General features: G+C 44.2%; 1 protein-coding gene across 1 annotated transcript in view; it reads right to left on the reverse strand.

Moving 5' to 3' along the window:
- Positions 1-642: 642 nt before the first annotated feature.
- Positions 643-17,443, reverse strand: part of endouc (endonuclease, polyU-specific C) — a 50,571-nt gene continuing 33,770 nt past the window's right edge. Inside the window, exons 5-7 of the mRNA XM_063057577.1 lie at positions 14,661-14,773; positions 10,812-10,965; positions 643-3,964 (exon numbers count right to left, since the gene is read on the reverse strand). Of these exons, the coding sequence (XP_062913647.1) occupies positions 3,701-3,964; positions 10,812-10,965; positions 14,661-14,773 (531 nt within the window). The 3' untranslated portion in view covers positions 643-3,700. The remainder of the gene's footprint in view (positions 3,965-10,811; positions 10,966-14,660; positions 14,774-17,443) is intronic.

Genomic DNA, 17,443 nt, shown 5'->3' on the forward strand with positions numbered 1-17,443 from the left:
CAAGCTCCTGAAGAGACAAGGATATCTTCACTCACCACGAGGACTCTACAACTCATGTTCTCAATATTTGTTATTTTGTGCATTCTTTTTGTATTTGCACATTTTGTTGTCTTTTCCACATTGGTTATTTATCCATCTTTGTGTGCAGTTTTTCATTGACTCAATTGTGTTTGTGATTACAGTGAATGCCTGCAAGAAAATGAATCTCGGGGTTGTATGTGGTGAGGTATATTTACTTTTAACTTCAAGGGAGGGGCAGTACTGAAGGAGAGACATCAATGGTACTGAGAGAGGATCATTCTGTGGGATGGGAGTTCAGCAACGGCCCAGTACAACTCAGAGTGCTGTAGTGTCTGTGATACCAGGTTACATGGAGCAGCCAGTTGCCTGGATGTGGAAAGGTAATATCTTCCTCCAGTCTCTGTCTGCCTCCCTCTTTCAGCCAATGTCTTGCCAACCGATGATTCTTCCACCAGATCTAATGGCTGTTGTTATCAGTGTTTAACTGTGAGGTTTGTTTAATGGTCTCTGGCTTGCTACAAGAAACATATGAAGGCAATGTTGTCCACTTAGAATGCACATCCTGGACAACAACTGCAGTGTCCAACTGGTCAAAAATTGCAGATATTAAACAGCCAAAGATCACATATAATTTTATTAAAGGCTTGTTGATTATACAAATTTGCACAAGCATTACATAAGACAGATAATACTTCAAAAAAAACTTGCAACTGACACATTTCACTGTATGTTTCGAAATACATGTGACAAATAAAGGGGATCTGAATCATTTTAATTGCAGAATGAAGCCCCTAGGACAACAAAGACCAATATGATTTCCTGACAAGAAATTTTTGTTATCTACCAGTAGCTGAAAGAAAAGATTCAGTCAAGTATGCTACAGTGAACATTTTCCAGTACCTATTCATGTATCATGTCTGCAGGCTGTGTTAAACATCACAAACACAAGAGATTCTGCAGATGCTGGAAATCCAGAGTAACACACAAAATGCTGGAGAAACTCAGCAGGTCAGGTAGCATTGATGGAAATGAATAAACAGTCTGCGGCTTCAGACGGAGCCCCTTCATCAGGACATCAGCCATGTCAGAATAAATGACTTAGAGAAGCTTCAGAGAGGGTGCAGAGGAGATTTACTAGGATGCTGCCTGGATTAGAGAACACGTCTCATGAAGATCAGTTGATGTAGGGCTTTCCTCTTGGAGAGGAGGATGAGAGGTCACAATAGGTATGGAAGATGAAGCATAGATCAAGTAGATAGCCAGAAGCTTTTTCCTGGGACGGAAATGGCAATATGAGAGTGCACAATTTTAAGGTGATTGGAGGAAATTTCAGAGGGTATGTCAGGTAGGTTTTTTTTAATTCAGAGGGTGTGGAAAGCACTGCAGGGATGGTGGTAGAGGCAGATACATTAAGACATTTAAGATAGGCATATGATTGATAGAAAATTGGAGAACTGTACAAGAGGGAAGGGTTACATTAACTTTAGAGTAGATTAAAAGGTTGGCACAACATCGTGGGACGAAGGGCTGGTACTGTACTCTGTGTACTATGAAATTAAATCAGTTTTTTTGGGAAAAATGAACTGATACTTGTTGGAATGAAGGTTTTCTTTATAAAGTGAGAAATAAAAGATAATGTAATCAAGTTTGGTGCCTTTCCCAACAGAGTTAACTGTGATGCAGCTGTTTTGTGAGCTGCTTGCATGGCAAGTTGTGCATCGGCTTATGGATTGTACCAGATAGCTAAACATTTATTTTTGTACAAGGAGCAGAAATTCCTTTAACCCCACTTGCTCTGTAGGTTTGTTCAGGGTTTGAGTATAGTGGGCATGCTATGTTGGTGCCAGAATGTGTGGTGACATTTGCACGCTAACCCCAGCACATCTTTGGGCGTATATGTCGTTTATGCAAACAACATGTTTCAATAAATAAATGAATGGGCTGCGATGTTTCTAACTGGAATACAGGGCTGACATTACACACATTTATAAAGTTATGAGGGACAGGGCATGGACAAATAGATAGTGAAAGTTTTGCAATAAATACATCTGAATCTGAGTAAATCAGAATCTGAAATCCCAAATAGTTTTGTCCCAACGAAGGGTCCTGGCCCGAAATGTCGACTGTACCTCTTCCTATAGATGCTGCCTGGCCTGCTGCATTCACCAGCACTTTTTTTGTGTGTAGTTTTATGCTAAGTGTCCAGCTCTGAGTCTGACATTAACCAAGCTGCAAACAGAGGATAATTATTAAACCATGGGGCAAGAGCCCAGCTCCTGTCAGTGCTGCCCTCCAGTGTTCACTTGTTGGAAGACAAGCTGCATTGCACTCATGCATGTGTGTGTATGTCTGTCTGCACTGCTGGGGGCTGACAACACCAACGCACCATCAATTTACACAATATGTCATTCAAGGTCTTGGGCTATCTGTATACTTTCTGTGCGACTGTTTACTGCTATCATATATGTGCCCCGTGCTGTGTATCTGTTGGTACTGTGTTTTGCATCTGCAGGAACTCTGTTTTGTTTGGCTGTATGGTTGAATAACAATCAGCCTTGAACTTGAACACCAAACTTATAAATTCATAAAATCTTAGAAACTACAGCTTAGAAATAGGTGCTTCAACCCATCCAGTCCAATCGGAACCATTTAAATTTCCTTTCACCACACTGCAGCAGCAGCCAGGTTAACAACACTGACCACTGGGTCTGATGGGCAGCTTCAGAGACTCCGGAACTGCCCCAACTGAGACTTCATCTAGTTAGTTACCATCAATATTTCCCATACTGAGACAGGATTGGGTGACTTGAAAACAATGTGAAATGCCAACTTGTGCCATTTAAAAATTTAAATTATAAACTGCAATTACAATTGATTGCTTAGGTAGAGCACTAACACAATATATTAAGGCCACAGGAAAGCACAGAATCCTATGGTGAAGGCAGCAGAGCAAATGAAGCCATAACAAATACAAATACAATGCCAGTTTAACATATAACATTTCTTATGAATGGCCTCCAACATAACAGCCTTATAAACCTTGAGTATGGAGTACAAGAGATGGGATGTTATGTTGAAATTGTATGCAATGCGGGTGAGGCCTATTTTGGAGTACTGTGTGCAATTCTGGTCACCTACCGAAAGGAAAGATAGGAGAGGATGTTTCCTATAGTGAAGGAGTCTAGGACAAGAGGGCACAGCCTCAGAATAGAGGGATGTCCATTTAGAATTTCTTTATCCAAAGGGTGATGAATCTGTGGAACTCATTGCCAAGGAAGGCTTTGGAGGCCAAGTCATTTGCGTATATTTGAAGTGGAGGTCGATAGGTTCTTGATTAGTGGGAGGGTCAAAGGTTACAGGGAGAAAGCAGGAGAATGGGGTTGAGAGAGATAATAAATCAGCCATAATGGAATGGCAGAGCAGACTGGACGGGTCAAATGGCCTGATTCTGCTCCTATATTTAGAGGAATGTGAGGGTAGGGGGAGGGAGTAAGCTGGATCAATGCAGTGGGGGGGGGGTGTGGGGTGGAGAAGAGAGCATCTGGTAAGGCACACCCTGGCATTCGGTGCAGGACATTAGCACAAAGCATGGAACACATGGAAACTTCCCAACATCAGTAGGCCTGTTCCCGGACGGATTCGGCAATGAGCTGATGAGAAGCCACACTGGCTTGGAGACTCATTCCACGGGAGTGTTGTTGTTGCTCAGGAGGACGGGGTACGATGTCCCAATGTACTTGCCATGACGGTACACAACAATTTGCAGGTGGTATTCATCCACCATCACCAGCTCCCGCGACACCTTGCCTTGCGACAGGAGGAAGCAGATCGTGTAGAGGGCGAATTCAAACTCCGGACTGACCCCGATGAAGGAGCTGCCGACTGGCTTCACCATATCCTTCCAGCTGAACTGCAGGGTCAAGACATGATCGTCCTCATCGGGCTGGAATGCAACAGTACAGTCAATCCTCACTCCCAGTCCAAATATAGTGCATCTGGGCTGAAATGCAATGGCACAGTCTTGTCCTTGCCCCCAGCAGCATGCAACCCCATCCCAAATACAGTGCATTCCAGTTAATTGGGCCAGCAGTTAATAGAACAGCTCTTTATTTGGGACAACTCAAAGAACAAGGACTACTTGAAAAAATTGCTGGGATACCCTTCGTTTATTTGGGATATTATGTAACTTAAATGGGGCAGGAGACTGTAGTCGAATAGTTTCTAACCAGTGTCAGTTGTGAGTACATGTATGACGGTTGGACACCACATTGTACTTAGAACGAACAGTTTTTAAATAGCATCACTTACGTGTGTTTGTGTTCAAAAAGCAGTGGTTTTTGTCACCGACAGGTGGTGAGAAATAAGCAGTAAGACAATTCAGAACTGCTTTGCTCGATGCAGCTTCAAGCATTCAGGCTTGAAGATGCCAGAAATAGCCATGAGTGAAAATTAAACAATTTCACTACTTCAACAAGTTGGAAACTATGAAGAAATTAAAGGTAACACCCATCATCTTGAGTATTACAATGAAAATGAAGATTTGGAGGATGCAATCATTGAAAGCATCGTATGAAGTCAGTCCACTATCTGCACTGATTTTGGTCATTTACAGTCAAAAGAGCATGGCAGTGTACACCAGATGAATTCCTCTGTCGATAACTATTAGGACTAATACACAGTTTTACAGTACTGAAGTAGCATTTCTATGATGCTGCTATGATTTCCACAGATGCTGCCTGATCTGCTGAGATTCATGTGCAGAATCTGTGTTTAAATCTACACTCTCTTTGATAAACAGGACAACTTGGATAACTCTCAGACACCTCTTTTTACTTACCCCTTGAACAGGATCCCACTAAGGAGCACTAGGCTACCGTCTTTCGCACAATCACCAACCTCACCAACTCTGGGGGTCTCCCATCACTGCCACCAACCTCAGTTTAAGATTCACAAACCTGACTGTTCAGGTAGACTCATTGCTTCTGCCTGCTCCAGCCCCACGGAATTTGTATCTGCATACCTCCACTCTGTTTTATCCCCTCCAGTTCAGTCCCTTCCAACCTACATCTGTGCCATTTCACATGCTCTCAATCTTCTCCATAACTTTAAGTTCCCTTGTCCCAGTTGCCCATTTTCACTATGGATGTCCATTCGCTATACACTTCTATCCTCTCTCATGAGGGCCTTAAAGTTCTCTTCTTTCTGGATAACAGACCCAATCAGTTCCCCTCCAGTACCACTGTCTGGCAGAACTATCTGTCTGGAGAATATAGGGAGCTAGGAAGTGAGTTGAGAAAAAGGACTGCAAAGGTAGTAATCTCAGGATTACTGCCTGTGCCACGCGACAGTGAGAGTAGGAATGTAATGAGGTGGAGGATAAATGCGTGGCTGAGGGATTGGAGCAGGGGGCAGGGATTCAAGTTTTGGGATCATTGGGACCTCTTTTGGCGCAGGTGTGACCTGTACAAAAAGGACGGGTTACACTTGAATCCTAGCGGGACCAATATCCTGGCAGGGAGATTTGCGAGGGTTACTGAGGTGACGTGATGTTAAATTAGAATGGTTGCGGGGTGGGAATCAAATTAAAGAGGCTAGGTGAGAGGAGGTTAGTTCACAACAGGGGGATGGGAACAAGTGCAGAGAGACAGAGGGGTGTAAGGTGAGGGTAGAAGCAAAAAGTAGTAAGGTGAAAAGTAAAAGTGGCAGGCCAGCAAATCCAGGGCAAAAATCAAAAAGGGCCACTTTTCAACATAGTTGTATAAGGGCTAAGAGTGTTGTAAAAGCGAGCCTGAAGGCTTTGTGTGTCAATGCAAGGAGCATTCGTAACAAGGTGGATGAATTAAAAGTGCAGATTGTTATTAATGAATATGATATAGTTGGGATCACAGAGACATGGCTCCAGGGTGACCAAGGATGGGAGCTCAACATTCAGGGATATTCAATATTCAGGAGGGATTGACATGAAAGAAAAGGAGGTGGGGTAGCATTGCTGGTTAGAGAGGAGATTAACGCAATAGAAAGGAAGGTCATGGAATCGATATGGGTAGAGCTGCATAACACTAAGAAGCAGAAAATGCTGTGGGAGTTGTGTACAGGCCACCTAACAGTAGTAGTGAGGTTGGGGATGGCATTAAACAGGAAATTAGAAATGCGTGCAATAAAGGAACAGCAGTTATAATGGGTGACTTCAATCTACATATAGATTGGGTGAACCAAATTGGTAAAGGTGCTGAGGAAGAGGATTTCTTGGAGTGTATGCGGGATGGTTTTTTGAACCAACATGTCGAGGAACCAACTAGAGAGCAGGCTATTCTAGACTGGGTATTGAGCAATGAGGAAGGGTTAATTAGCAATCTTGTCGTGAGAGTCCCCTTGGGTAAGAGTGACCATAATATGGTGGAATTCTTCATTAAGATGGAGAGTGACATAGTTAATTCAGAAACAAAGGTTCTGAACTTAAAAGAAGGGTAACTTTGTAGGTATGAGATGTGAATTAGCTAAGATAGACTGGCAAATGACACTTAAAGGGTTGACAGTGGATATGCAATGTCAAGCATTTAAAGATTGCATGGATGAACTACAACAATTGTTCATCCCAGTTTGGCAAAAGAATAAATCAAAGAAGGTAGTGCACCCGTGGCTGACAAGAGAAATTAGGGATAGTATCAATTCCAAAGAAGAAGCATACAAATTAGCCAGAAAAAGTGGCTCACCTGAGGACTGGGGGAAATGCAGAGTCCAGCAGAGGAGGACAAAGGGCTTAATTAGGAAAGGGAAAAAAGATTATGAGAGAAAGCTGGCAGGGAACATAAAAACTGACTGTAAAAGCTTTTATAGATATGTGAAAGATTGGTTAAGACAAATGTAGGTCCCCTACAGACAGAAACAGGTGAATTGATTATGGGGAGCAAGGACATGGCAGACCAATTGAATAACTACTTTGGTTCTGTCTTCACTAAGGAGGACATAAATAATCTTCCGGAAATAGTAGGGGACAGAGGGTCCAGTGAGATGGAAAAACGGAGGGAAATATATGTTAGTAGGGAAGTAGTGTTAGGTAAATTGAAGGGATTAAAGGCAGATAAATCCCCAGGGCCAGATGGTCTGCATCCCACAGTTCTTAAGGAAGTAGCCCAAGAAATAGTGGATGCATTAGTGATAATTTTTCAAAACTCTTTAGATTCTGGACTAGTTCCTGAGGATTGGAGGGTGGCTAATGTAACCCCACTTTTTAAAAAAAGGAGGGAGAGAGAAACCGGAGAATTATGGACCGGTTAGCCCAACATCGGTGGTGGGAAAACTGCTAGAGTCAGTTATCAAAGATGTGATAACAGCACATTTGGAAAGTGGTGAAATCATCAGACAAAGTCAGCATGGATTTGTGAAAGGAAAATCATGTCTGACGAATCTCATAGAATTTTTTGAGGATGTAACTAGTAGACTGGATAGGGGAGAACCAGTGGATGTGGTATATTTGGATTTTCAAAAGGCTTTTGACAAGGTCCCACACAGGAGATTAGTGTGCAAACTTAAAGCACACGGTATTGGGGGTAAGGTATTGATGTGGATAGAGAATTGGTTGGCAGACAGGAAGCAGAGAGTGGGAATAAACGGGACCTTTTCAGAATGGCAGGCAGTGACTAGTGGAGTACCGCAAGGCTCAGTGCTGGGACCCCAGTTGTTTACAATATATATTAATGACTTAGATGAGGGAATTAAATGCAGCATCTCCAAGTTTGCGGATGACACGAAGCTGGGTGGCAGTGTTAGCTGTGAGGAGGATGCTAAGAGGATGCAGGGTGACTTGGATAGGTTAGATGAGTGGGCAAATTCATGGCAGATGCAATTTAATTTGGATAAATGTGAGGTTATCCACTTTGGTGGCAAAAACAGGAAAACAGATTATTATCTGAATGGTGGCCAATTAGGAAAAGGGGAGGTGCAACGAGACCTGGGTGTCATTATACACCAGTCATTGAAAGTGGGCATGCAGGTACAGCAGGCGGTGAAAAAGGCGAATGGTATGCTGGCATTCATAGCAAGACGATTCGAGTACAGGAGCAGGGAGGTACTACTGCAGTTATACAAGGCCTTGGTGAGACCACACCTGGAGTATTGTGTGCAGTTTTGGTCCCCTAATCTGAGGAAAGACATCCTTGCCATAGAGGGAGTACAAAGAAGGTTCACCAGATTGATTCCTGGGATGGCAGGACTTTCATATGATGAAAGACTGGATCGACTAGGCTTATACTCGTTGGAATTTAGAAGATTGAGGGGGGGGATCTTATTGAAACGTATAAAGTCCTAAAGGGATTGGACAGGCTAGATGCAGGAAGATTGTTCCCGATGTTGGGAAAGTCCAGAACGAGGGCTCACAGTTTGAGGATAAAGGGGAAGCCTTTTAGGACCGAGATTAGGAAAAACTTCTTCACACAGAGAGTGGTGAATCTGTGGAATCCTCTGCCACAGGAAACAGTTGAAGCTAGTTCATTGGCTATATTTAAGAGGGGGTTAGATATGGCCCTTGTGGCTACAGGGATCAGGGGGTATGGAGGGAAGGCTGGTACAGGGTTCTGAGTTGGATGATCAGCCATGATCATACTGAATGGCGGTGCAGGCTCGAAGGGCCGAATGGCCTACTCCTGCACCTATTTTCTGTGTTTCTATAACTGCTCCTCATCCTCAACAAATTCTCCTTTGGCTCCTCCCACTTCCTTCAAACCAAGGTGCAGCCTTGGGCTCTCGCACGGGTCCCAGCTATGTCTGCCTTTTTGTTGGCTAGGTGAAAAAGTCCATGTTCCAAGCCTACACTGGCATTGCTCCCAAAATCCTCCTATTCATCAATGACGACTGCATTGGTGCTGCTTCCTGCACCCATGCAGAGCTCGTTGACTTCATCAACTGTCTCCAACTTCCACCCTGACCTCAAATTTACTTAGTCCATTTCCGACACCTCTCTTTTCTTTTTTGACTTGTCTCCATCTCTTTTTTTAAACCCACTAACTTTCACAGCTATTTGGACCCCTTCCCATCCCTGTCACTATTTCCTTCTCTCAGTTTTTCCCTATCTGCCGCATCTGCTCTCAGGATGAAGCTTTTCATTTCAGAACTCCTTCTTCAAGGAAAGGGGCTTCTGTCAACGCTGCCCTCAACCGCAACTCTTTCAATTTATGCATATTTGCCCTCATCCTATCCTCCCGCCACCCCACCAGGGATAGGGTTCCTCTCATCCTCACTCTCCACCTCACAACCCTCTGCTTCCAGCACATAATTCTCCATAACTTCCGCCAACTCCAGTGGGATCCAACCACAAAGCACATCTTCCCCCCTCCCCCACCACCCCTTCTGCATGGATCGCTCCCTAGGCGACTCCCTTGTCCATCTGTCCCTCCCCACTGATCTCCTTCATGGTACTTCAAGTGGAACAAGTGCTACATCTGCCCCTACACCTCCTTCCTCAGTACCATTCAGGGCCCCAAACAGTCCTTCCAGATAAGGTGACACTCACCTGACAGTCTGTTGGCGTCATCTACTATATCTGGCGTTACGAGTGTGGCCTCCTATATATCGGTGATATTGGACAGATTGGGAGACCGCTCCATCTGCCATAATAAGTGGGACTTCCCAGTGGCCACCCACTTCAATTCCTCTTCCCATTCTGACATGCCTGTCCACATCCTCCTATACTACCGTGATGAGGCCATGCTCAGGTTGGAGGAACAACACCCTATATTCCGTCTGGGTAGCCTCCAACCTGATGGACATCGATTTCTCGAACTGCCGGTAATTGCCTCCCCACTGCACAAATTCCCCCATTCCTGTTTCCCTCTTTCATCTTATCTCCTTACCTGCCCATCACCTTCCTCTGGTGCTCCTCCCCCTTCCTTTTCTTCCATGGTCTTCGACCCTTTCCTATCAGAATCCCCCTTCTCCAGCCCTGTACCTCTTTCACCTATCAACTTACCAGCTCTTTAGTTCACCCCTTCCAGTTTCACCTCGCACCTACCACCTCGTACTTCTTCCTCCCCTCTTCCTCCACCTTCTTACTCTGACCTCTCTTCCTTCCCAGTCCTGCTGAAAGGCCTTGGCCAGGAACATCGACTGTTTATTCTTTTCCATAAATGCTGCCTAGCCTGCTGAGTTCCTCTAGCATTTTGTGTGTGTTGTTTAGGACAATTTAAGATTTGTCCATAATGATTAAACAAAAGAGAAATGTGTGTCTATCCCAGGTAACATCTGCATCTTGGGAGGGAAGATTAAGAACAAGTTTGTTCTCCTGAATTAGATTATGGATGAGTGATCGAGCTGTACAAAGAAAGGCAGCAGGAATGCGATTTAACAGCCCCGTGTTAAAGCCGCAGACAGAAACATCAACACAGATTCTGCAGGTGCTGGAAATCCTGAGCAACTCAGCAGGTCAGGGAGCACGTAAGGAGAGGAACAGACAGTTGACATTTCGGACCAAGGTCCTGATGGGGGGTTAATGGTTGGAGATCTGATCAAGCTGATGTTTTGGGGAAATAACTGTTTTTGACTCTGGCGGTCCTAGTGTGAAGGCTGAGCAACCTTGTCCCTGATGGGAGTAGAACACACAATCCATGAGTGGGACAACCCTAACCCTGATCCCACTGAGAACCCCAAAGATAGAGATGGATAGGATTTTTATTAACCAACACAAGAAGGGGCTTGTGGAAAGGATGGTTCTCAAGCTGGGTCAAAGGTCAATCATTGATTTTTTTTTTGAGGGGGAAGAAGGCTCTTCATGCCCGGTGAGATAAGCACATTCAAACCTTGTTCTTGTCTTTCCTTGCCACAAAGCCTTTGTAATCGATGTGGTTGCGTTTCTCTTGCAGGTAGAACTGGACCCAGTTATGCAGTCCCATGATCTCTCTCCCTCGCTTGGTCTCTCCCACAAACACGTGCTCGAACCCGGAGGAGTCCCGCCTGGACAAAGCAAAGGTTACACTGTCAACAGTGCAAGAAATCTCCTCAAAATCATGTACAGGATCTGCTCAAACTGCACCAAAGTAAAAACCCCCTTCATTAGAATCATAGGAACAAGCCCCACAGCCCATCATGTTCATGCTGATCACTTGAACCATCTCCACTCATCTCGTCTGCCTATATCAAATCTGCACCTTTCTACACCTTGCCTATTTAAGTCCTGTCTTTCCACTCAGTGGCCACTTTATTAAGTACACCTGTACACCTGCTCATTAATGCAAATCAGCCAATCATGTGGCAGCAACTCAATACACAGAAGCATGCAGACATGGACAGGAGGTTCAGTTGTTGTTCAGACCAAACATCAAAATGGGGAAGAAATGTGATCTAAGTGACGTTGACCGTGGAAAGATTTCTGGTGCCAGATGGGGTGGTTTGAGCATCTCAGAAACTGCTGATCTTCTGGGATTTTCACACACAATAGCCTCTAGAGTTTATAGAGAATGGTGCGAGAAACAAAAAAAGCATGAAGTAGCAATTCTCTGGGCAAAAATGTCTTGTTAATGAGAAAGGTCAGAGGTGAATGGCCAGACTTGTTAAAGCTGACAGGAAGGCAACAGTAACTCAAATAACCACACATTACAACAGTGGTGTGCAGAACAGCATCTCTGAATGCACAATACATCAAAACTTGAAGTGGATGGGCTACAGCAGCAGAAAACCATGAAGATACACTTTGTGACAACTTTATTAGGTACCAGTAGTACCTAATAAAGTGGCTACTGAGTGGAAGTCTCTTAAATGTTGTGACTAGGTCTGATTCCACCATCTCCCCTGGCAGCAAAAGCTCAGATAGTAACCAAACTCGCCCCAGTTCCCCTTTAAAACTCCTTCCTCTCATGTTAAACCTGTTTTTGTTACGCCTACCAGTGGGAAAAAGATTGTGGCTACCTACTCACCCAATGCCTCTTAGAGATCTATATGTTTCTATTGAGTTACCGCTCAGCCTCCTTTGCTCCAGGGAAAAACAAGCCCAGCCTATCTGATCTCTCCCCAAATCAAAGTCCTTCTCACCCTCTCCAGTGCAACTACATCCCTGATACAGTGTGGTGACCAGAACTGAACTCAGAACTCCAAGGGTGGTCTAATCAGTGACTTGTAAAGTTGCAACACAATGTGCTGTTTATATTCCATACCTCGACCTACAAAGTCAAGCATTGAATATGCCTTCTTATACCCTAGGTCAAAGTTCAAAGTAAATTTATTATCAAAGTACATACATTTAACCAGAAACAACCCTGAGATTCATTTTCTTGCAGGCTTATTCAATAATTCCACAATAGAATAATAATCATAATAGAATCAGTGGAAGGCCTCAGCAACTTAGGCGTTCAATCAGTGTGCAAAAGACACAAACTGTGGAAGCATAAAAAGAAAGAAATAATAATAATAATAATAAATAAGCATTAAATATCGAGAACATGAGATGAAGAGTCCCTGAAAGTGAGTCTGCAGGTTGTGGGAGCATTTCAATGATGAAGTTGAGATGTTGAGTGAAGTTATCCTTTTGGTTCAGGAGTCTGATGGTTGAGGGGTAATAACTGTTCCTGAACCTGGTGTTGTGAGTCCTGAAGTTCCTGTACCTTCTTCCTGAGAAGAGATTATGCCCTGGGTGGTGCAGGTCCCTGATTATGGATGCTGCTTTCCTGCAACAATGTTTTGTGTCGATGTACACAATGGTGGGGTGGGCTTTATCCGTAAAGGTCCCTCTGTTCATCATCATTCTTTGATGTCCTACCCTTTACTATATGTGTTTTCCCCCTATTTACTTTCCTTTCCTTTACTTTATTGTCACCAAACAATTGGTACTAGAATGTACAATTATCACAGCGATATTTGATTCTGCGCTTCCTGCTCCCTGGATTACAAATATTAAATATTAAAAATAGTTAAAATTAGTAAATATTAAAAATTTAAATTATTAATCATAAATAGAAAATAGAAAAATGGGAAGTAAGGTAGTGTAAAAAAACCAAGAGGCAGGTCCGGATATTTGGAGGGTACGACTCAGATCTGGGTCAGGATCCGTTCAGCAGTCTTATCACAGTTGGAAAGAAGCTGTTCCCAAATCTGGCCGTACGAGTCTTCAAGCTCCTGAGCCTTCTCCCGGAGGGAAGAGGGACAAAAAGTCTGTTGGCTGGGTGGGTTGTGTCCTTGATTATCCTGGCAGCACTGCTCCGACAGCGTGCGGTGTAAAGTGAGTCCACGGAAGGAAGATTGGTTTGTGTGATGTGCTGCACCGTGTTCACGATCTTCTGCAGCTTCTTTCGGTCTTGGACAGGACAACTTCCATACCAGGTTGTGATGCACCCTAGAAGAATGCTTTCTACGGTGCATCTATAAAAATTAGTGAAGGTTTTAGGGGACAGGCCAAATTTCTTTAGTTTTCTCAGGAAGTAAAGGTGCTGGTGGGCCTTCTTGGAGGCCTCACTTCCGGCAGCTGTGGATGGCCACCAACGGGGCTTTACGGGGTCTTGATTTTTCAGGGCATGAAGGGATACAGGCGATTGGGGCTGAGAGAAAAATTGGTTCATAGAAACATAGAAAAACTACAGCACAATACAGGCCCTTTGGCCCACAATGCTATCCACATGTACTTACTTTACAAATTACCTAGGGTTACCCATAGCCCTCTATTTTTCTAAGCACCATATACCTATCCCAGGTGTCTCTTAAAAGACCCTATTGTATCAGCCTCCACCACTGTTGCTGGCAGCCCATTCCATACACTCACCACTCTTTGTGTAAAAAGCTTACCCCTGACATCTCCTCCGTACTTATTTCCAAGCACCTTAAACCTGTGTCCTCTCGTGGCAAACATTTCAACCCTGGAAAAAATCCTCTGACTATCCACACGATCAATGCCTCTCATCATCTTATACACCTCTCATCCTCCGACACTCCAAGGAGAAAAGGCTGAGTTCACTCAACCTATTCTCAGAAGGCATGCTCCCCAATCCAGGCAACATCCTTGTAAATCTCTTCTGCACCCTTTCTATAGTTTCTACGTCCTTCCTGTAGTGAGGTGACCAGAACTGAGCACAGTACTCCAAGAGGGGTCTGACCATGGTCCTGGCCTAATTCTACTTCCATATCTCATGCTTATGCTGGAGGGCTGACTGGGCTAAATAGCCTATTTGTAATCAGAATAATGTTTATTACCACTAACACTTGCTGTGAAATTTGTTGTTTTAGAATACAGGACATTACAGCCCAGTAAAGACCCTACGGCCCATGATGTTGTGCTGAGCTTTTAATCTGCTCTAACATCAATTTAACACCCTAGGTACTGCTATGTTTAATTCAGCTGGTTTTGCAGCAGCACTACAGTGCAATATATAAACTACACTATAAACTATAATAAACATTAAATAAAGATAAATAAGCACGGAAAAAATAGTGAGGTACTGTTCACAGGTTCATTCAGAAATCCAAAGGCATATTTCTAAAATGTTGAGTGTGTGTCTTCAAACTGCTGGTGTGGGTGGTGTTCTAGTTACAGGTTGAATTACGTTCTCCAGTCCTCCCTCCCTCCGCCCCACGTGCTCGTGCCTCTTTCCACCCTGTGCCCCTGCTCCCTATATTCCAGTGGTCAGGTTAACATTCCCAGCACACACTCTCTACCACAAACATACCCACGGCCTCCTCCTCTAGAGTACAGCTTGAACCAGATGTCATAAAGGTGCTGCTTGAAGTCCTGTGGATCGGCTGATGTCAGGTTTTTACTGGCGAGGTACTGGTGAGCCAGCTGCGAGAATAACAATAAGATCAAGGTTACTGTGCTGCCTGCCTTCAATGCTCAACAAAGCAGTCCCCAATTCACTAATTTAGTGGGGGCCACACCGGGAGCACCGGATACAAAAGATGACCCCAACAGATTCGCAGGTGAAGTATTGCCTCAACCTGGAAAGACAATTTGGGGCCCTGAATGGAGGTGAAGGAGCAGGTGGATGGGCAGGTATAGGATTTCTCTCGCTTACAGGGATCAGTGCCAGGGGAGGGGGGGGATATTAGTGAGGAGGGACAAACGGACAAGGGAATCGCAAAGGGAGTGTACTCTGTGAAAAGCAGAGAATGGGGGTGGGGGGAGGAGTAAAGACTATTTGATGGAAGGAGCCATTAAAGATCGCAGAAGTTGTGGAGAGTGACGGTAACCAAACCCTTCTCACCAGGTTCCCGTGGGGTGGACGGGAGTAACTGTAACCTTGAGTGACATCCTAGGCTCAAAATGCAAAATTAATGTGCAACATCAAAACAGATGTGTCCTGAGAGCAGGGGTTCCCAACCTTTTTTATGCCATGGACCCCTACCATTAACTGAGGGGCCCGTGGGTCCCAGATTGGGAAACCTGCTTTAAACTATTTACATGCTTTAGTTGATATGTGATGTTAAATCTTGCTAATATTGTATCTTGGAACAAACAACACAATTCAAAGATCATTTGTTAATGGAACATAGAAAGTGACAGCACATTACAGGCCCTTCCGCCCACGATGTTGTGCTGACCACGTAATCTACTCTAGGAACTGCCTGGAATTACCATACCATATAGGCCCCTATTCTTCTAAGCTCCTCACCCTATTGTATCTGCCTCCATCACCATCATCAGCAGTCCATTCCACGCACACCCCATTCTGTGTGAAAAACTTACCTCTGACATCCCCTCTGCATTTACTTCAGAGCACCTTAAAACTATGCCCCCTCGTGTTAACTGTTTCAGCCCTGGGAAAAAGCTTCTGGCTATCTACACAATCAATGCCTCTCATCATCTTATACACCTCTATCAGGTCACCTCTCATCCTCCGTCGCTCCAAGGAGAAAAGGCCAAGAACACTCAATTATTCTCATAAAGCACACTCTCCAATTCAGGGAACATCCTTGGAAATCTCAAAGCAAGGTCTCCTTGGATCCCATGCCTCCTTACTTTCTGAATCAGTCTTGCATGGGCAACCTTAACAAATGCCTTACTGAAATCCATATACACTACATCCACTGCTCTACCTTCATCAATGTGTATTGCTACATCCTCAAAGAAATTAATCAGGTTCGTAAGGCATGACCTGTCCTTGACTATCCCAAATCAGATTATGTCTCTCCAAATGCTCATAAATCCTGCATCTCAGGATCTTCAACAACTTGCCCACTGAATAAACAATGAAGTAAGACTCACTGGTCTATAATTTCCTGGGTTAACTCTACTCCCTTTCTTGAACAAGGAAACAACATTTGCAAACCTCCAATCTTTTGGTACTTCTCCCATCCCTATTGATGATGTAATCTCCTCCCTTGCTTCCCACAGTAGCCTGGTGTACATCTCGTCAGATCCCGGTGACTTATCCAACAATGCTTTTCAAAAGCTCCGGCACATCTTCTTTGTTAAGTAGACATTGTCTAGATGCATCATGACTTGGTACGACAACTGCTTTGCCTGTGACTGCAAGAAAGGCTTAAAACTTGTTGCTTTGTGATTGTTCATTCACAAGTGCTAGGAGAACAAAGGAATTGGAAATGAGGAGTAGCAAGCATCTTGTAGTGCTGGCAGGAAAGAACAAAGATGTAAACTAACGGATTCTACTTTTCACCAACAAGAGAAAATCTGCAGATGCTGGAAATTCAAGCAACACACAAAATGCTGGAAAAAAGTACAGTTGATGTTGCCTCACCCGATGAGTTCCTTCAGCATTTAGTTGCGTGGGGCTCCACTCTTCTTGTACCATAGATAACATTCAATTCACATTTGTAGATAAGAGTTAACCAATCAGATAGCCCCTATTCAAATTATGTGATACCAGAGAAGCTTCCAGAATAATACAAAGGACCTCACCTCTCAAGTTCTTCCGTCCGTCAGGATCCACCATGGTGATTGCGTCCCAGCTGTCTACATGATACGAAGCCAGGGCAGCACGTATGGAGAGTAAGCTGTTGCCCATGCAGCAGGCTCCCTCTCTCCATGTGTTTGATGAACAGCAGAGACCGACAGTTTGGCAACATCGCAGGAGTTGCCAGTCAGCGTTGGACTCAATGTAGGACTGCCTAGGGACTTCAGCTTCAGATTTTTCTCACAGGGTTTACTTCTGAAGCCTTCCTCATGAGTGGGTATAGCCATAAAGCAGCAGGGGTTTGAGATTAGAGTTCTCCTTCTCCTAGATGAATTGCCAACCACTGCTGACGAGCCCCACCAGCCCAAAGCAACTGATTTTAAGGCACCAGTAACCCGCCTCTGCCCTTCTGTCAGACAAAACTGTTCCACTGGTTTTAGTAGCTAAACCACATGTGAAGGCCAGGTGCTGGACTTAGGTGTCAGAGGCAGGTCATTGGGAGCGTTTAATAGGTAATGGGAGCTTATTCCCACTACCTCCCTAGGATATGACATCTTTAAGGATCCCTTTAATGCCACCACATCTAATTAATGATAAGC

Source organism: Mobula hypostoma, chromosome 9, assembly GCF_963921235.1.
Source record: "Mobula hypostoma chromosome 9, sMobHyp1.1, whole genome shotgun sequence".
Classification (NCBI taxonomy): Eukaryota; Metazoa; Chordata; class Chondrichthyes; order Myliobatiformes; family Myliobatidae; genus Mobula; species Mobula hypostoma.